This window comes from Ananas comosus, linkage group 4, assembly GCF_001540865.1.
Source record: "Ananas comosus cultivar F153 linkage group 4, ASM154086v1, whole genome shotgun sequence".
Classification (NCBI taxonomy): domain Eukaryota; kingdom Viridiplantae; phylum Streptophyta; class Magnoliopsida; order Poales; family Bromeliaceae; genus Ananas; species Ananas comosus.
This window is the reverse complement of record NC_033624.1, coordinates 2501650-2522481: the sequence shown is the minus strand read 5'-3', so window position 1 is coordinate 2522481 and position 20832 is coordinate 2501650. Positions and strand designations below refer to the sequence as shown.

Sequence of the window (20832 nt, the reverse complement as noted above, 5' to 3'; positions counted from 1 at the left end):
AAATACAATATTAGCTTTCATTGTAGAACTATGTAAATTTTTACAGTTTTTGGAAAAAAAAAAAAAAAAAAACAATGTCTTGCAGGCAAATACACTGGACTCTAGTTTGGAATTATTTTGCTAAACGCACTTAATTATATACTTTAAAAAATAAAAGAAAATTCAAAAGCACCTCCAAAATATAAAAGTATTATGGTAAAAACATATGAAATTTAGCATAGCAGTGAACAATTTTGATTTGACATCCCACCTCTCAAAATTTTAATGTTATTATATAATTTTTTAAATTTTAATAAGATATTTTGATATCAAATTTTGAATATATTACTTATCTTTATAAATTTATTAATATATTTTATATAATTTTAATCATTATAAATTTAGTAATGTATGGATTACTAGCTTACATCAAATCAAATCAAATCAAATCAAATAAATTAAAAGTACCAAATATTTTTTCGACCACTGGTCATGCCACGTGTCAGCTTACCTGTTTATTTACGACTTTACCATGGCTAGGTTTAACGCTTCGCTCACATCTCCTTGTTGATAAGGATTTGGGCTCGTTCGATCAAAACGTAGGAGCTTCGCCTTTCGCACGTTCTCTCTCTATCGCCTCCTTTTCGCTCCGCAACCCCTCTCTCGCCCCTTCGAGGTTCAGGTATCGTCTCATCTCTCTACGTTTTGCTTTCGATCGGCTCAGTTTTAAGGGGGCAATCGGTGTCAAATTCGGATCTTGATTCGATCTCTCCTTCTTTGGAGATCGAATTTTCTGATCTTTTGTCCTTTTCCGGATCGATCTATTCTGCAAAAAATGCCCGATTTGGGTGATTCTTTCGGTCTCCGGGGATGATTTTGAGGGTTTTTTTTCAGGGTTAGTGTTTTGTGATGGATCGAAGAGATTTGGGGCTGCATGAGGTTCTGAATTTGGGATTAGGGGTTTTGATGTTTTTGAGGCTGGAGATCCTATGGATCTGTAAATAGAGTCGATCTTTAGTGTGATGCCCTAACTTAGTAAGTGAGAAGGTGTCTTTTTTTTCCAGAAATTTTGATTATGGGATTAAACCAAAAAGGTTTGTTTTTTTTGTTTTTTTTTTTAATTAATGAAAGGAAGTTTTNTCGATTCAAACTCGACAATCAGGCAAACAACGCTTTGCAGAGCTATCCAACATATGAAAAATGTAATAAAAGGATACCACAAAATTACAAATTTCGATTTTTTGTTTCGTTTTTAGTAATTTTTCTTATGTAAGTTTTGAAGATTCCTGTAATTCTGTAATTGGAACTAATCAGGTTTTAGTAAAACTGAAATTTGTAATTTTGTGGTATCCTTTTATTACATTTTTCATATGTTGGATAGCTCTGCAAAGCGTTGTTTGCCTGATTGTCGAGTTTGAATCGAAATATTTCAGATGTTTGCTTGATTGTTGAGTTTGAATAAAAAATTTTAGATTAGAATTATCAGATTTGTTTTGTTCCTTTGAGCAGAAATCTAAAGAGAAAAAAATAGTCGCCTTTGATTTGCAATCAATGGAGAATATCGATATGACGCATGCTCAACTTAGTCTATGATATAACTTGTGATAAATATTAGCATTAACTTAACATAGTTGCAGAGTTGTCCTTTTCTATTCGACTATTATATTGTGTATCTCCTGATAAAATCTTTCCTGTACATACCACAAAGTATGACATTTCTTTATTGGTTAGTATCAAGTCTTGCAGAATTATTCTTTTCTATTCGACTATCATATTATGTATCTCTCCTATTAAATTGTTTCCTTAAAATCAAGAATCTGGACATATTTTTTCTTGTTTCTTTATTATCATTGCTGCCGGATTTGTCGAGGTCCTGCTGCAAATTGTCTAAACTTCTTTGGATATATACTTATTAGAACGATTGAAAGCCAAGCTCAAACCCCATATGGTCGGTACGTGGTTACAATATTTCTTATATTTTGCAGTAACTTCATCATAGGGTTTGCGAGTTGCTGCTCTCTGAATTATTAAGCTTGTGGATTCCTTGAATGTCTTGCAGCCAATGAGGGGCTATGAAAGCAATGTAAGTTACTAATCTTATCAACTTTTTTCCTATTTGGATGTTTCGCAAAGCAGACTTAATGAGCATATAAATTTTCTTATTAGGGCTTTCGCCAAAGAGTTGATGATTATGAGGAGGATTATGATCATGATGAATATGAGGAGGAAGCTTCCGAGGCTGAGGAAGAAGAACGTGAAGCTCCGAAGCCCACCAGGGAGGAACAGGATTTTCTAAAGCTGAGGGAGCAACTAAAAGATAAATTTAGACGAAAGTTGAAGACGCAAACTGCTAGTGATTTCGGTCGTGTATCTTCAACTCAAGTCAAGAGGACGGCGGTGCCAAATGATAAGTGAGTTGATGCTTTGTGTCCTTGCTATGTGTTTTTTGAGCTTATCCTTATGCAGAAGACTTTTTGCTAACAAAGACAGTGATTCTGTTTCTTGTGTCCCTTGGACTTTAATTGGTAGCTATATTCCAATTTTTTTTATAAATTGCAACACTTATGTGTCTAAAGAAGCAGATCTTAGTGCAATTGCTGAGTTTGAATTCATTATGAGTAGGCCAGCAATCAGCTACAGAAAGGCCAGGATCCTTGTACTCTCCACAGTGAGATCATATCTCAAACTAATAAATTTACAGATCTCTAGCAACCATCAAGACTTAAATAAAACCAAATTAGAAAGTTCAAAATAACGAGCTGACTTATTATGATAGTTGGTGTTTGAATTATAAAGTAAAGCTGAATGTTATTTCATGGTGTGAAATTGTTTGAATTATTGGAATACTAAATTTTCTTGTACTAGTGAATTTACTCTAAATTTTTCCTACTCATCAATACTTAGGATGGTTTGATGGTGCATAGCATTCTGTTCCTTCATAAAGAATATCATTTCTCTTTTCAGGTTTGGCTCCTTCTTTGGCCCTTCAAAACCTGTTATTGCTCCACGAGTTATCGAAGAAAGCCGCTCTATTAGAGAGACCAAGCACATTGTCGCTAAAGCGTCAAGTTCTTCAAGTGTATGTACAACAGACCCTTGGTTTCAAATCATCTAGCTTTAATTTTAACAAGAAAGTTAATGTTCTTTTCCTTTTGCAGAAAAGGGATCCCTTATCCTCAGAAGTAAAACCAAAAGCACATTACCAGCAACCAAAAGTTGTTAATGAGGTGTGGAGGAAATAAGGACACTACATTCTATATCTTGTATTACTAATATCGCTGTGTGCTCATTGCGTGGTGTGTGACGTGTACTTAACATTGAATTTTTCCCTTTCAGACAAAGAAGAAAGCTCAGACACTCAAAGACATGAGGGACTACTCGTTTCTACTCTCAGATGATTCTGATCTTCCTTCTCCTGCAGCTAAGGAGGCGCCTTCCTCCAGAAATGTTTCAGTTCCAAGATCTGGTATATTGTGATTTTTAATGCACAAGTATCTGGATTATTTATTGCAAAGCATATTTGGTCTTTCATAGAGGAGGATACTTATACAGGTTTCTCCTTATGTGGAAGATGGTCGACCTTCGCAAGAACTATCGAAGAAGAGCAAGTTGCCGACAATGAGCAAACCTGCAAGTAGTCTAGCTTCTAATGGCCGTGAATCAAAGAACCTGGTTTCAACAAACAGGCACGTGCAAACGAAAGTGGGGTCTACAAAGGAAGCTCCTCCAAACCGACATACGCCAGCTTCAACTGAATCTATTAGAAAAGTGGTTAGTTCTGGTGTGGCAAATGGGCCCAGACAGGTTGTTGGGAGTAAAGCATTGACTCAGAAGGTTCCAGTGCGGTCTGCTGATTCTCATAGGCGGTCTGCTGATTCTCATAGGCCTATTGGAAAGGTCCCAATGCATTCCGCTGATTCACAAAGGCCTATTGGAAAGGTTCCTGTGCAGTCCACCGATTCCCGTAGGTCTATTGGAAAGGTTGTAAATGACCCTGGTTTAAAGAAGAATTCTTTGCCTGTGAAGCCCCATGCCTCAACCACTCAAAATCGTTATCCTGAACAAAAAAGAATAGCTTCGGGATTGGATAAAGTAAAAATAGCACCCAAGCAGCCAATAGCACCGAAGAAGCCGTTGCCTTCATCAAAACCTCAGGTCTTCTTTTCCTTTTCCCGATATGGAATTTTCTTTACTTAAGCAACTGCCTGCAGCTATACCGAAGAGGGGATCCAAGTTTAGGTTCTGAATAAGGAGCTAGTACATAAGACCATCTCTTACATATATGATTTCTATCTGCTGCTTTCTTGCTATATATATGCTGTCCTGACTTTTGATCTGCTGCTTTATGAAGCCATCTAAGCAGATCTCTTCGCATGCCACGCATGATGACCGTCCAAAGAAAAAGCCTGCAAAACGGCCCTTTGAGGAAGACGATGATGAAGATGGTGAATTGGCTATAGGAATGATCAGGAAGATGTTTGGGTATATTTTGTTGTTCTTATCCTCTTATCATAGTGTCATCTGGCATTCTGCTTGAACTAGTGTAAAATTGGAAGGGATGGTGTGATATAGTCTTCTGGAAATTAGCTTTATTAATTTCAATATTTAGATTTAAGATCTACCAGCCTTTTCCTTTCTTTTGTTTTTTTTTTAAATCATTCATTTAATGTCAAAGCTTTCATTGTCAATGACATTAATGTTTCTTATTTTTTGTCCTTTTGTGCAGATATGATCCTAGTAGGTATGCAGGGATGGATGAGGATGATAGTGACATGGAGGTTGGTTTTGATAAGATACAGAAGGAAGAGCGTAGGAGGTATGTATTTTGATGTTTGTGTATTCAATCTTTATTTCAACTGAATTCTCTTTTCGATTAGCCCGGCGGCTCAAACTGAGCTCACTAACTAAACTAACATTAATTATTATATTACTCAAATCAAGAGCTTATCCAGTGGGTACTTCCGATGTTCTTCTTTTCATTGAATTGATATCAAAGTTATGTTCATCTAAGTATCGTTTTCTGGATTTACCAAGTAGTCGGTATTAATGAATGACCATATACAGCTCGAAGATTGCTAGAAAGGAGGACGAAGAACAGCTTCGCCTTATTGAGGAAGAAGAGAGGCGAGAGCAGATGAGAAAGAAGCAGAAGCTACTACGCGAGCGGTAGCTGTTGAGGTAGCATCTGTCTTAACTGTGTTTGCAGCTGATTGTCCATTGAATGATTGATTGGTATGTGGAGCAATGAGATGTTGATATGGAACTGATCCTTGCATTTCTTTTTTATTATTATTTTTTGGAGAGAATTATTTTGATTCGTGGGAAATTGGTGCAATATCTGCAATGTTCTTTTCTTTTATAGCCCAATAGATGGTCTAATTGTAGATTATTGTATGACTATTTTCGCCATACTAGAAACTTTTTGCAGAAATGCCACCTATGCATCCAAAAACTAGGCGCACATCGATACATCATCAATCCTAAGTGTTTGGATAACCCTCTTTTGATTTTTAATATTAAAAAAGAAGGTTGATAAGATAAGTGTGAAATATTGGTCCTTAAGTAAAAGAGTATTAATGTAATGACCCGACCCATCAGCAATAATAACTCGTCGAGTTCAAATCGCCGGCTCAAAATATTTAAGCATAATTATTATTACTAGTTTATTTGTCACTTATAAGCCTTGACATTTTTGTCAGCTGGCTCAATCATATATATAATTTCAGATTCACTAAGCAATGTGAAATCTATCTCACACCACCGATTGATTATCGGACTCTGATATCAAATATAACGATCCACTCGCCAGCAATAATAACTCGTTGGGTTCAAATCACCGGTCTAAAATATTTAAATCCAGTTATTATGACAAGCGTGAGATTATTGGGGCGTTATATTTAAGATTTATATTTATTTTTGTGATACATAAATAGTACTTTATATGCTGGATTTCTTACCAGATTAAGAAATAGGAAGGGACAAACAAATTAAGCACATTATAGTATTTTGCATATTTGCATGTCCAGTGGGTTTTTTTGCATTTTAGCAGTGCTAGATTAGTAAATGAAAACGCCATTATTTTCCTAGAGTTGCCCTAGTTGCTGCTGTTTTGTGCAGTGCGGGAAGAGAGAACAATTTTTTTTTTTTTCTCACTATCCTGTTTGAGGAAAATCATCATTGGTGACCATTAAACACCATTGTGGTTGAGAGTTTTACCAACTGTTTGACTTTATGCATGTCCCAATATATAACAATACCAAGTAAATTAGATTATGTTTACAAGAGGAGTGTTTGCCCCTTTTAACCATAACCACAAAAGGCAAGGTGTAATTTACTTCATTTAAGAATTGCGTTTTGCGGTGAGTTGTCCTCACAAACTTTGGCAATGACATCCCATACTTTACACACTCTCTCTTTAGTTGTACTAATTAGAGAAGCTACCAAGTCCGTTGTTGCATTTCACTCCCCAAGAGAAAAGAGAAAAAAAGAATATCAGTTTTCATTGTATCATTTACAGCCTAACAACTCCAGCGTTCAATTATGTTCACACTCTGTCACACAATTTAGGCAAGGATGTAATTACTTTATTCATTCAAACTTTTTCCCATTTTACCAATTCCCCATTTACACCCTAGCAATCAGGGAGGAGAATTTCTCATCACATCTCTCTCTCTCTCTCTTTCTCTCTCTAGTAAGTGGTAACTTCTTTTCTGGCACTCCAAAATTCTCCAAAAGTGAAGGCTTGAATCAGGGAACATAGAGAGGAAGAAGAGCCTACGCAAGGATGGGTCAAAGATGTGGTAAACAACATGACCAACCCATCCCCAAGGGTAGAGAAGAGAGCAAGAAGGCCAAGCAAAGCTCCCTCCATCTCTTCTTCTTCTTGTCCCTCTTCTCGACACTCTGCTTCTTTTTTGCGGTCCGCTTCCTCTCGACCTCGTCCTCTTCTCTCAGCTTCTTCGGAGATAAAGAGATAGCATTCTATAATAATTACACCAGCCACAGTTGGCACAGACATTCTCCTTGCTCTTTCCTCTCCAACAACTCTTCCATTTGCTGCGACCGAACGAGCTACCACAGCGACATTTGCTTCATGTCAGGGGACGTTCGAACGCATTCGCACGCTTCGTCGGTCGTCCTTTATCCGCCTAGTAACGTGACGATCAATCGCAACAGCAGCGCAGAAGAAAAGATTCGACCTTACCCGCGAAAATGGGAAGGGATCATCATGGACAGGATTTCCGAGCTTCGACTCCGGGCCGCTGCCCCGCAAGACGCTCCGCACCCGTGCGACGTCCGCCATGACGTCCCCGCCATCTTCTTCTCGGCCGGCGGATACACGGGCAACGTATTCCACGCCTTCAACGACGCAATCCTCCCGCTCTACATCACGTCCCACCGCCTCCGCCGCCGCGTAGTTCTCGTCGTCCTCAACTACCACCACTGGTGGTTCATCAAGTACCGGGAGATCCTCGCCGGCATCTCCGACTACCCTCCGATCGACTTCTCCAACAACACGAGGACCCACTGCTTCCCGGGGGCTGTCGCGGGGCTCCGCTTCCACGGCACCCTCGCCATCGACCCCGCGAAGCTCTCCGACGAGACGATGAGCATGCAAACCTTCCAGCACATGCTCGAGGAAGCGTATAACGAGCCGAAAGAAACGAAGCCCCCGCGGCGGCCGAAGCTGGTCGTGGTGTCGCGGGGAGCGACGAGGGTGGTGGAGAACGAGGGGGAGGTGGTGCAGCTGGCGAGGGCGGTCGGGTTCGACGTGGAGGTGCTGCGGCCGACAGACAGGATGCCTATGGCGAGAGTCTACGCATCCCTGAGCAGGTGCGATGCGATGATGGGCGTGCATGGTGCCGCGCTGACGCACTTTCTGTTCATGCGGCCCGGCGCGACGTTCATTCAAGTTATACCGCTCGGAGTGAAGAACGTCGCCGACACTTGCTACCGCGATCCGGCGGTGCGCGCGGGGCTGCGGTACGCCGAGTACGAGGTGCTCCCGAGGGAGAGCTCGTTGAGCAGGAAGTACGGGGCGGATGATGTGGTGGTGAGGGATCCGGAGAGGGTGCAGGGCAAGAAGGCGTGGGACGTGACCAAGCAGGTGTATTTGGAAGGGCAAAATGTCACCCTCGATATAAGACGTCTTAGAAAGACGCTCGCCCGAGTTTTTGAAACTGTGGTTGCGGACAGAAGAAGACTGCTGAATTTATGAACGTTTTGTTTTACAAGAAAAGTTAAAGTTTGTTTGGTTCCGCGTTCGTTATAGATTTTGGATCTATTTGTTTTTATGGATCTTAGAAATTGAATTCAAAACTTTAAGAAAATTGTAAGCATCGATATTTATTTCGATGTGAGATCATGAAACCTAACACTACGGACTTGCTTTATGAAAATTTTAACTAAAAAAAAAGTCCATTTACTTGCTTTATAAGAAAATTAGTTATCCGAGCTTTAGTGGAATGAGTAGCAAAGTCAAGTTTAGGGAACTCACAAAATTTATCTCTTTTTGACTTTTCACTTTCAAACGGTAGCTTTGACTACTAAAGTGTTTATGAAAAATTTAACCATAAAAAAAATTGCTCATTTACTAGTTTTGTAATTTGGGACATTTACGTATTCTTTTTAGTTACTCTTGTTTATTGTAAAAAGCATGACATACCTCTCAAATGGTATAAGATACATAGAACTGCAAAAAAAAAAAATTTAGGTGAAACAATGTGGCATCTATGCCATCCAATATTTATCACGTGAGTATCTCACTAATTTTTTAAATCGCACAAATGTTATAATTTTACCTACAAGTAAATATGTGTGGACATAGCAAAATTATAATTATGCTACTATACTATTGATAGTACAAAGTGCCTGGTACTATTAAGTTTTCGATCGTTGGATGAAAAAATGTACGGTTAGGATGGTAATCGTTCCCGATTACAATAATAGTAGTCTACTAGGGTTGAGTGGGCAATTGGCTGAATAGTATAATCTAATGGGCGGAAATAATTAACGACAGAAAACTTGATAGTATTAAAAGCTTGGTATTGATATTGCGACTATAATTATTATTTAACTCACAAGTAGTAGCTTTTAGACATAAATTATATCATCCATCCAATTAAAGATCTTCAGTGCCAAAATGTTAGTAAATATATATAAATATTAGCCAAAATTTTCGTTTTCTATAAAATAATAATTAAATAAGTAAAAAAAATATTACATAAAAATAATTCAATAATAATTAAATGATTGAAAATTAATATATAAAGGAATTTTTTCTATAAAATAACCATTAAATGAGTGGAAAAAAAAAAAAATAAATCGCCGTTGCCGGGGATCGAACCCGGGTCGTCCGCGTGACAGGCGGAAATACTGACCACTATACTACAACGACCTTATTATAAAATTTATTAAACTTTTTTATATTAGATTCAAATAAATTAAAAAAAGGATATGTTTCTAATTTCCTTTGGTATCACGGAATTACCAAATATAGTATAGTACATAATATTAGACTAAGAACGTAGTATTATAAAGATATTATCTGATAAACTTTGAATTATTTCGATGATTCGTACTCGACAAGTTATTAATATCATCAATAAGCTAAGTCGTCAGAAATACTGCTGTTTTTATTATTAGCATGGATGGTTTTAATTTCCTTGGGAACTCGGGAACATCTCAAATGCTTGGAGCCATTGTGCAGGAACTAGTCTCAACAATGCTTCTTCTTTAGTTATGGAATCAGTTTATGTGCTTGGCGTTCTTAGTGCTGTGAACTTTTGCTTCCTATGAGAGCAATTCCATAGCTAAAGAATACATATCTTTGTACATGAGCCTTTATATATTTACAGTTATATGTGTTGATGATCACCATTCATTATCTTAACACAACAACCATCCCCTCCTCAAGTTACAAGGAAAAAAAAATGGGCCAGGTCAAGTCCAAGAAAGGCAAGCTCTCTCTCTCACTCTCTCTCTCTCCTTTTTCTTTTCAGTTTAATTTTATAATGTTTAATTAACCAATATATAGTAATTAAAGAGGGGTGTTATTGATGTTATATACCCAAAGGATGATCTAATTTAAAAAGGTTATTGAGGTAGCAAAAGAGACGGCAAAATAATAGGTATAAATATTATATGCCACAAAATATGAACGAAGGTTACACGAAAGATAGAAAAAGATTGTGTTTAATTAGTACGTTATTGTTATCAATTAGCTGAGTTCTCTTTAATGTTAAGTTTGTGACCAAATTACTTGAAGAATTGTCATGTGCTAGTTTAATAATAGGTTGAAACATCATTTGTTCAATTGTTGATCTCTGTTTAGTTTCCTTCCTCCATTATTAAATTTGTGAATATGGCAAAATTAAATCGAACAAGAGTTTGAAGAATCGATGGCGATTATTAGATCTAAACCTGTAGGTTCAAAATTTTGGATTGGTTCGGTTTCAATCGATATGTCACATCTCTAAACCCTCCTGCTCCGGATCCGCTCCATTTGCATCCCTAGTTACCATTAGGGGTGGCAATCCAGCTCGCAGTTCGCGAGCCAGCTCGTGTTCGGCTCGAAATGAGCTCGAGATCGAATCACTCATGTAGTAAACGAGCCGAGCACGAGCTGAAAATTTCAGCTAGTTTAATAAACAAGCCGAACACTAGCTAAGATTAGCTTGCTCGTGTTCGGCTCGATAACAGCTCGAATATATATATTTTATATTTATATATACAAATTAATAATTATATATGTATATAATATAAATTTTTATTATTTAATTTTTAACCCAATCTAAATAAAAAGCCCAATTCAATTATAAAATAATTCATTTATATGTAAAATTTCAATCATTAGATCAAAGCCTAACGGATAAGATCTTATAAATTTATTTCCTATATATATTCTTTCTAATCATGTTAAATTCTTATTCATAAGTCACCTCGCATTCGGCTCGTGTTCAGCTCGTTAATAAACGAGCCAAACACAAGCCGAATATTTCGGCTCGATACTTTAACGAGCCAGCTCGTGTTCGGCTCATTTATCAAACGAGTCGAACACGAGCCGACCTTAGCTCGCTCGTGTTCGGCTCGTTGACACCCCTAGTTACCATTCTCAGGCAGTTAATTTGATTGTGTTTTCGTTAATTATTTTTCTTAATAATGGTAACTTCTTTTTTTTGTTTTTTTTTTTTTTTTTGGTGTCAATGTATAGGGGAGGTGGGGGCTCAATCAACTGCTGCAGCAGCATCTAACGAAGCACTTGAATTCGTAAAAAACAATTACGCCACCTTTTTCGAGGGTAGCGAGGGTAAAGAAATAAAGACGTTTGATGAATTTTACCATGCAATTTTCGAGATGATCGAGTAAGTTCCATCTCACTTCTTATATATAATCTCTAATTTTTATCTCCACAATTTACCAAAAATTCAATCTCTTTTTATATAAGCAAGGTGTAAGCTTTTCTTTTTGTTTTTTGTTTTAAAGTTTGTAATGTAAGAACTAAATAGAAATAGTATTGAAAGTTTAATTGGCGAGTAAAATGAAAGCTTTACTAACAAATACCAATTTAAATTTTTTTAGACTCGATTTACAGTTCAGAGACTAGTAGTGCAATTTATCCATAACCGATTAATTAGAAAATCACAAAAAGAATTTTCTAGTTTTTGTAACTTTTTCTTTCTAATATAAAACTTTGAAAATAACTTTTTTTTTCCCCCCCTCTTACCTCCAGAAAATTTAGTCTAGACAAAGGGTCCATGCAATTCAAGATACCATCAAAAGACAAGCTAGAAAAAGCATTCAAGGTGAGAGTTCTTGTTGCTTATTTCCTTATCGTAAATTTGTATATGTGTGAGATTTATAAATATATAAAAAAGCAAATTAAGTTTTTTGCGTCATTGCGAATGGACTTAAATTTACAGTCGTAAACACAGCTCTAGATGATGAAATAAAAAGTAGGGATAAAATAGGCCACAGTTCTAAGTAAAGTAAAAAATTTTAGTCGTAATATAGTCTTTTCGCAATGTAAATGAAAGATATATATATTCTCCGTCACGTTGGACGCCATATGGTTTTAATGTGGCAAAGAAACATCACATTTGTACTTCAAATAAAAAAAAAAAAAAGAAAAAAGAAAGAAAAAAATCCCATCATTTGTGTACACAAAATCTATCATTTTTGGTTAAATGATGTCATTGTGTGAATGCATGCTAGAATTTGTGTTTCATAGCTTAACTACTGATACAAAATTGCATGACAAAAAATAAAGGCTTATTTATGAATAAAACCCTGATCGAACTAGTAAGGATTAATGTTGACTTAGAAGTACACTATTTAGTTGTGAATTCACACCCATTGATTTATTTCAAACCTTATTTACAAATCGTGTGATTCATTTTCTAGACAAATTTCCTCTTAAACTAAATTTTTTTTTAAAAAAATTCTCTAGACAATTTTTTTTGGTAATACAGCTATGCATACAGTAAGTTATATAATTGATAAATTATGTTACTCCTTGTTGATTTATGGATTAGCAATTTCTTATTTATTTTTTGTTTGTTTAGCCCTTATATATATATATATAGCTAGGAAACTCGTGTAGTATTTGATTATCCTTTTTATCTTTGAGAAAATGTGAGCATTAATTGTAACCAATGAAAATTATGTTTTCTTGAAAAGTCAAAAGAATGGGCTATTTAAGTAGTAATTAATGCTTAATCATAATTATTACTTCATGTAATTGGTTATATTTGTGAACTTAATGTTGGACTGATCAAAATTTTCAAATTTTGAAAAGAGATTTTTGCAAACTACGATTGCATGGCGCTACGAAATTGCTCGACGTTCTCCAACTTTATGTATCTTGATTGATTATTGAAGTTGGACTAATAAAAAATTTTAATTTTCAAAGGAGTTTTCTACAAGGAAAATAACGTGGCTTTAAGAAAGTACTCGAGATTCGTCAATTTTATATTTTATCAATCATTAATGAATAATGATTATATTGTTATTGACGATAAATGATATTAACTGATACTGATGGCCGAAAAATAGTGTAAAGTTATTGATAAAATTTCCACCTTTTGCAGGCCAATCATCCTAACGATAAGAAAAATCTAACCAAAGAAGAATTTGAAAAGATCATCACCTCAGTCATCGGATTCGACAGTTTCTTCATCGGCCAGGGCGCGAGAGATCCTCTCCTCTTCATCTTTGGTGCTCCCGTCCTTACTCTTTTGGTTAAGAGGTTTATCCCTGGCCTGAGATCGATATCGGACGACATCGTCATCCCTGCCGCCACTTCTGGATCAGTCATTATTCTCGCCATGACGAATAAGTTGTAAATACCAAATGCACATCTGCCCTGCAGAGACTATGATTCTTGAATGTTGTGTTCTTTCTCATGTATTAATATGTTCAATCGTATCTAAGATTGTCGATATGTATATATGTGTATATACACACGTAATTTATCCGATAAGCTCAAAAAATTACTTTGTTTTCTATTTGTTTTATATTATTCATTTGATCATGTTGTGTCATATTTTTCAAAGAGTAATCATAAATGGTCGATCGTATTTGAATAGTGCAAATTTACAAAGCAATAGTAGAGATATAGTACTTGAATAAAGCACTTCAAATAATAATAATAGTAATATATATACTATGCATGGCTAATTAAACACTAGGATTAGAATAAAGTTAGTGATAACCCTCGTGACAAACAGGTTTCAACATTACGTGTCTTAGAAAGGGACATCCTAAAAACATGCACAATAAATATTCGATATAAAAAAAAAAAAATCATATCTCGAGCCAAACAATACACATTCCCTACTTGGAGAAGGGGAGATGAACCAAAAATTTTATACTAGCAATTTGTAGGGGATTACAGAGTGGCATTTCTATTTTAAAACAACAATTGGGTTAGGATATCCCTTAATTTATTCATTAAACTTAATCAGGAAATTAAGAACTTAAACTATCAGTGACGCCGTCGGAGGTAAAAGTATTTGTCTCACATTAATTAAGTCACCAAATTTTTAATATCGCGCTTATATCAAAACAAATTTTTAAAAAAAATGTCATGCACATAAGTTGAAACTCCACTTCTCTCCCCAAATTACCTCAACCACATGCATCACAGTAGATCTAGAGAGCTAATAAGTTGAGTTGTGTTTACCCTGATAGGTTGAGTATGATTACGGTTCATAATAAAGAAAAGAGAGTCAACAATAAATCTAACATTCAGAAAAATTAAGTTACATCGAAATCTGTAAATATTATGACTTAACTTTTTAAGTGCGATGAATACGTTATTTTTATTAGCATGTACTTTTTGAAATAATTAATTAGCACTGCTGATCCACGTACACCGTACTTATAATCAATCTGAGCAAGCTATACAATGCATGAATGCCAAATCAATGACGACTTTTAAGAAAGCCTTCGAAGGTGGACATAACAGTGCTTTTAATAATTTCCGGTCTTTGAAATCTTTTATGTAGAAAATAATATATATACATAGAGAGTAGGTTTTATGTACTATTAGAAGCACGGAGGTCTCCGTGCTCTTGAGTTATTTTCGATGATGGAGCTTTCGAATCGACGATCGGCTCCGTTAGACTTGATCTAGCGTATTTGAACTACGTAGAAAATATTTTTTGCAGTTTTTCGATATCATTTAACTAGTGATTGAAAAGGTTCAAAATCAACGGCTGAAAATAAAAATTTTACAAAAAGTGGTAATATAGTATTAAAATTTTTGATCAGAAATATTGATGTTGCAATAAATAGTACAAAATTTTTTTTATCAAAACTTCATGTGATTTGAATACTTCTGCACCATTAAACTTGTGAACGATATATATCAACCATTAAAAATTATTGATTTTGAACCTTTTCGATCGCTAGTATAAATGATATCGAAAAATCGCAAAATTTATTTTCTAGATACTTTAAATACGCTAGATCAAGTCTAAGAGAGTCGATTGTCGATTTGAAAACTTCATCATTGAAAACAGTTTAGGAGCACAGAGGCCTTCATACTCCTAATAACACACAAAACCTACTATATAGCTCCTATGCTTTTGAAAGTACGGAGGCCTTCGTGCTTGTAAGTTATTTTCGATGATGGGACATCCGATTCGGCGATCGGTTCCGTTAAACATGATCTACGCTATTGTAACTATCTAGACACCAAATTTCATAATTTTTTGATTTCGTTTGTCTAGTAAACGAGTAGCCTTAAAATGAACAGCTGAAAATAAAAATCTCATAAAAAATAGTGATAAATGACTCAAAATTCAAATTGAAAGTATTAATCTTGCTATTAATATTAAGTAGAATATTTTATGTAATTTGGATACTTATACACCGTTGAACTTAAAAACGTACCATATCGGCCATTAAAATAGTCATTTTTGAGACTTTTTGATCGCTTGGTAAATGATGTCAACAAATTATAAAATTTGGTTTCTAGATAGTTCCAATAAGGTAGATTATACTTAACGGAGCTGATCGTCGAATCGGATATCATATCATCGAAAACAACTTATAAGCACGGAGGTTTCCATATATACTTTCGAAAGTACGAAAGACGTACTATATATATATATATATATATATATATATAGTTCAGCTAGAATACTCTCAAAAGCACCAAGAGCACCAAGAGGTTGGTGCTTTTGAGTTTTCAACCCTTGGATGGAGAAATGTAAGGTTAGGATATTGGTAGTAGGTGGTGGTAGGCGGTGGTAGGTGAAATAGTGTTTAATCCAATGATTATTAGTAATCAAGGAGTAGATTCAAGGGCTAGAAACCTAGAAGCACCAAGGGGGTGATACTTTTAAAAGTATTTTAGCTTAATTCTATTGATAGCATCAAACGCTTGGTGCTAGCGATAGTATCGTAGCCGGACTCTATATATAGAACTAGACTGGAATACTATCAATAGCACCAAGCTATTGGTGCTATTAGGTTTTCAGCATTTGGATTAAAACAATGTACGGTTAGAATGATATGGGTCCCCTAGGGTTGAGTGAGTTATTGGTTTGATAGTATAATCTAACGGGTAAAATAGTCAAAAGGTTAAATCTAACGGCGAAAAACTTGATAGCATCAAACGCTTGGTGCTATCGATAGTATTGCAGCCGGACTCTGTATATATATATATATAATTGAGCTAGAATACTTTTAAAAGTATCACCCCATTGGTGCTTTTAGATTTCTAACCCTTGGATCTACTCCTTCATTATTAATAGCCTTTGGATCAAATACTATTCCACCTATCACCACCTACTACCACCTACCACCATCATCACAATCTTACATTCCTCCATCGAATGGTTAAAAATTCAAAAGCACCACCTCATTGGTGCGTTGAGAGTATTCTAGCTCAACTCTCTCTCTCTATATATATATATATATATATTCAAGTCCTTGAAATGTGGTCATTAAAACCAGCTGGGGTTTGGGCCAAAGATGAGAGAGAGGTGTACCAAGAAAGGTTCAATGCATCTGTATCAAAAGAACAAATTAAGTGTCCTGTGAGATAAACACAAGCATGTGTGCTCTACTATCTAGTACTGTTTTTGTGGCTTTCCCGTATGTACCTTTGCATTAGCTGGCTTAAGGAAACCAGGTCAAGCTTTAAAAAAAAAGAAAAAAAAATTAGTGTTTCATTTTTTCAAGTAAATATATATTTTTTTAAAAAATATATTTTACAGTATAATTTAATTGGCTGAATGATGATTTATTGTTAATCTAATAATGATATAACTTTTTAATTATTATCACACCATTACTTTCAAAGTAGCTACACCCCACCATTCATTCAATAACTATTGTATTATAGAAACTAGTTGTGTTAATTTACAAAGGTCGAGCAAAAGTCATAAGAAGTTAAAATTTTGAAGCTCAAAATATCACGCACGTAACTCACAGCTTGGGCTAAGTCGGAATCAAGAAATATATGGGTGTAGTATCTGTATGTTTTAAGCGTATTGCGTATTCTCTTTTTACCGGTTGGACTTTTCAGAATAATGATTATAAGAAGCTCTAGAAAAATCTTAATGTTGTCATACTTAATTCTGCGAATTTATAACACTATTGAAAAAGTATGTTGATAGGAGAGTACTGTATTTTAATCAAATGTGAATATATATAAATATAACCGACCGTCCCTAGAGCAAAGTGTCAAAGGACTTGGTGGTTGGTATCCGAAATTCTAAATTCGAATCCTAGTTGATTCACATTTTCAGCTAAATTTATTTTTAAATGAAATATACGAAGTGGTAGCATACTATCTATCTCTAAAAAAAAAATAATAAAATATGGTGGGCCATAAAAAGAAAACGGGACGTAGAAACAAAAATTCTCAAACTATTAAATTTCGACCAAGTTTTAAAAGTTGTAGTTTACTTTATGAACAATCAATCATTTAGACCATACGGATTTAATATTCTTAATGCATCAAAGCCTAAAATAATTATAATTTTATATTTTAAACAATAATTCGCAATTAGCATTTTTTTTTTTGCTAAATTATAGAAAACTCTCAAGTAAATATTCATTTTTTTATTTTTCTTTTCAAACTTTTAAAAATCTATATTTTACTTTCTTAACATTTCAAATTATTATATTTAGCCCCCCTACGTCAGCTTTTCATTACTATTCCGTCAAATTTTTATAATTTATAGTTTTATACAGAAAATATCCTTTAAGATAATAAAAATATATTGAAAAATTATTTTTTTAATAAACAATTTTTACTCTTCATTAACACCGTGCTTCTCTAAAAATATTTCTAAAAATTTTTAAGAAACAAAAAATAAAATTTTAAAATCAGAAAAAAAAATAAAAAATAAATATTTATATAGAGATTTTTTGTAATTTATTTTTTTTTCCTCCTTGGAAAAATGAAAACCACCATTAGGATACCAGCAGCAGAAGGAATAATAATAATAATAATAATAATAATAATAATAAGAGGTGTTACGGTTTCCAAGCAAATGTTAGGGCTTTTGGGAAAAGCGCTTCGGGAGGCGTGCGAAAAGCCCTACTGAGACGGTGAGACCACAACTTGCTTGCTTTTAGAAAACACTCGCATTATATATTGGGTGCATTGAACCTTCAAAATAGGACAGTACTGCACACGCACGGTGCTGTTGCTGCAGCTGCTGTTGTTGTTGTTGTTGTTTTTTAAAGAGATAGGCGTTCTATTTATTTTATTTAGAAAAAAATTTAGTTAAAAATATGAAACAATTAGGATTTGAATTTGAGATCTAAGTATCAACCATCAAATTCTTTGCCACTTGTGCTAAGAATGGCCGGGGTGGCCGATCTGTTGTTGTTGTTGTTTTTTTTTTTTTTTTTAAGAGATAGATAGTACACTATCCGCTTCGTTTATTTTATTTAGAAATAAACTTAGTTGGAAATGTGAATTAATTAGGATTCGAACTTGATACCTCAGGTGCCAACCATCAAGTCTTTTGCCGCTTGCTGTAGGAACGGTCAGTGTTAATGCTGATGTTGTTATTTCGATTTCATTATTTATGTTTGAGGCTCGGGTATTTGTGAATATCCAAGCAATAAATAACGCTTGATTAGCCAAAATAAATGACTGTCTAGCGAGTATATTATTATTTTCGTTGGCATGTGACACATGTTTAAGCCGCATTGAGAGATAAGAAGTACAAGAACGGGAAAAAATAATCTATACACAAAGAATCACTTCTTTTATAAAGACGAATATATTACTAATCAACTCTAAAGAATAGTGGCGATGCCGGAAATCTAATCAGATTAGAAATAATCAAATAATCGGACTAAAAATTAAAAATTATAGAACTTTTCGAAAATAACCTAAAAATGTGAAGAACGGAGACCAAATAATTGAAGCAGGGTTCCAAACTTGACTGGAATGGTTTTGGTATTTAACGCATAAATATCAAAAAGTGTTTCTCTAATTAGAGTCATACGGTGAAATCAAATATTCGAGCGAAAAATTATGACCATTTAAAAATTTCTCGCACCGGTTATAAAAGTTGCCGAACTCAATGAAATATTCAACTCAACTTGGTTGAGTCACGTTTTTTTCAAAAACTTTAATGCTAAATTGGTCGTATCGATATATTTAGTAGAGATCAAATCAGTCGTACCATGTAATAACAAAAATTTGCGACATTAAATGGTGGATGTGTATAGTTAAGAAAACTATCGAGGCATAGGGCGAACTATAATCTTAACATAGATTGATAGTTAATCTTTTATTAGTGAAAATTTTCATTTGAAAATATAAGAAAATAATAAAGAAGAGGGATCGCTCTTTTGTGTGCTCTATATATAAATCTTAGCAAATTCTATGAGTCAATTCAAAGATAATAGATTCTACATGTATAAAACATACATATTAATATATTATGCATACCAATTTGACCTCTGATCACAACTGGAAAGAACATAACTGGTCACACCTGGAATAACCATTTAGATCTGTTTAATGATTTCCAATGGTTCCTTTTTTTTTTTCACTTTTATTCTGAAATTAACCACAAAACTTCATAGAACCATTTTCTCTCCAACACTAAGATTCCCCCCTTCTTTTTATCCCAAGATTCTCATTTAGTGTTGTCTCATTCATTCACAACTTTATTTCAGATTGTCGAAAACTTACAATACGTGCAGTCAAAAAATAAAAATTTTTTACTCTTTCGTATGTAATATCAAGTTCTGCAAATCAACATAAATCAATTATAATATAAATTTTACAGTCTCACGAAAAAAAATAGAGAAGTATATTTCAATATAATTTCGTTATAATTTTATTTCTCTTACTGGTATAATAAGCCTCGATATCAAACAGGCGGGCCCATGCAAGGCACGTGACTGCTTTAGGGTTGCCATGTATATATATCACATTTACATGACACAAGTGAACGAATACATAGAGAGCTCTGTATTCTAATTTGGCATCTGGTGTATATGAACATATTGATGAGGCTCTCCTGGGTTTCTTGTTGATGAAATTTATGAAGCATTTTGATGGCTAATGAGGGTGCACTGGTGTTGCTGGTGGTGCTCGCGGCGTTCCTCGTTTTCCTCCCGCTTGTGCTTCCGCCGCTACCGCCGCCGCCGTCGCTCTTCCTCCTAATCCCCTTAGGCTTGATGCTGTGCCTTGCCTTCCTAGCTCTCGGCGCCTCTTCGGCCCCCTCATAACTTCCCCCCTCTACGTATCGAAGACACGGACGTACATCATCACATACTTCCGTGCGATTCCACCAGTGTAAGAGCAGAAACAAAGAGAGGAGAAAGAAGTTAGAAGGTACGCACGTACATAGCAATCTTATCACCACCTCACTGGTGTTTTCAATTTCAAAGTGCGGGTCTTATTTATGAAGGACGTACTAACAAATTAAAAATGAACAGGTAGTCTCAGTCATTCACCAATCATTATTTTGTCAGTGCGTTTCTGATCAGAATCCGTCCTTTAGCTTTCCTCCCATTAGACGTGCAGGCATTCATTCTTCAAGAGAGATCAAATTTCTTCGGCGGCGCGCGGAACCGGCCGGGGATGGGTAACAATTACCTGATCATGTTGCAAAAGAAGCAACATAAGAAGAAATAAAAAGGAGGCAACTAATGGAACACGTATAAATTGCACGGAAGTGAAAAAGATAGGAGGAGGGAAAAAATGGGGAGTTTGACTACTTGTTGTTAGGCTATGCATGTCGAATTGTGGTAAAATTAGTTGACATTTTGCGCTGTTCATAATGCATGTAAACCCGAGAAGAATTATGTTAATGAAGATGTTATTGAAATAATTCGTGATCAAAAACGTGTAGTTTTGTTTAA

General features: G+C 35.1%; 3 protein-coding genes, 1 long non-coding RNA gene and 1 other non-coding gene across 7 annotated transcripts; 4 read left to right on the top strand and 1 right to left on the bottom strand.

The window, feature by feature from the left end:
- On the top strand, positions 520-5370 carry LOC109709348 (protein SPT2 homolog). Of its 3 annotated transcripts, none has more exons than XM_020231536.1 (10): positions 520-661; positions 1965-2062; positions 2146-2390; positions 2944-3058; positions 3138-3206; positions 3316-3445; positions 3551-4134; positions 4331-4461; positions 4706-4795; positions 5044-5370. In XM_020231536.1, the coding sequence occupies exons 2-10, from the start codon at positions 2042-2044 to the stop codon at positions 5147-5149; spliced, it is 1491 nt and encodes a 496-aa protein (XP_020087125.1). In that variant the 5' UTR covers positions 520-661; positions 1965-2041; the 3' UTR covers positions 5150-5370. The 3 variants fall into 3 exon arrangements, with proteins under 3 accessions (XP_020087125.1, XP_020087127.1, XP_020087126.1); XM_020231538.1 differs by having other exon boundaries at positions 543-661; positions 1979-2062; XM_020231537.1 differs by having other exon boundaries at positions 545-655.
- LOC109708746 lies at positions 6764-8197 on the top strand. Its single transcript, XM_020230566.1, has one exon. It carries the CDS (start codon positions 6764-6766, stop codon positions 8195-8197), a length of 1434 nt encoding a protein of 477 aa, XP_020086155.1.
- On the bottom strand, positions 9305-9376 carry TRNAD-GUC. The gene has a single exon. It is a non-coding gene; the product is annotated as a tRNA-Asp (tRNA).
- Positions 9859-13484, top strand: LOC109709368. The gene is made up of 4 exons (XM_020231578.1): positions 9859-9936; positions 11192-11342; positions 11711-11783; positions 13068-13484. The coding sequence occupies exons 1-4, from the start codon at positions 9912-9914 to the stop codon at positions 13320-13322; spliced, it is 504 nt and encodes a 167-aa protein (XP_020087167.1). The 5' UTR covers positions 9859-9911; the 3' UTR covers positions 13323-13484.
- Positions 19840-20832, top strand: LOC109709357. The gene is made up of 2 exons (XR_002216073.1): positions 19840-20302; positions 20407-20832. It is a non-coding gene; the product is annotated as an uncharacterized LOC109709357 (long non-coding RNA).

Coding starts and splice junctions, on each gene's coding strand:
- LOC109709368 (XM_020231578.1), top strand. CDS start 9,912: ATGGGCCAGGTCAAGTCCAAGAAAG. Junction 11,343..11,710: donor GCAATTTTCGAGATGATCGA/GTAAGTTCCATC, acceptor TCTTACCTCCAG/AAAATTTAGTCTAGACAAAG. Junction 11,784..13,067: donor AGCTAGAAAAAGCATTCAAG/GTGAGAGTTCTT, acceptor CACCTTTTGCAG/GCCAATCATCCTAACGATAA.
- LOC109709348 (XM_020231536.1), top strand. CDS start 2,042: ATGAGGGGCTATGAAAGCAAT. Junction 2,063..2,145: donor TGAGGGGCTATGAAAGCAAT/GTAAGTTACTAA, acceptor TTTTCTTATTAG/GGCTTTCGCCAAAGAGTTGA. Junction 3,446..3,550: donor TGTTTCAGTTCCAAGATCTG/GTATATTGTGAT, acceptor CTTATGTGGAAG/ATGGTCGACCTTCGCAAGAA.
- LOC109708746 (XM_020230566.1), top strand. CDS start 6,764: ATGGGTCAAAGATGTGGTAAACAACATGACCAACCCATCCCCAAGGGT.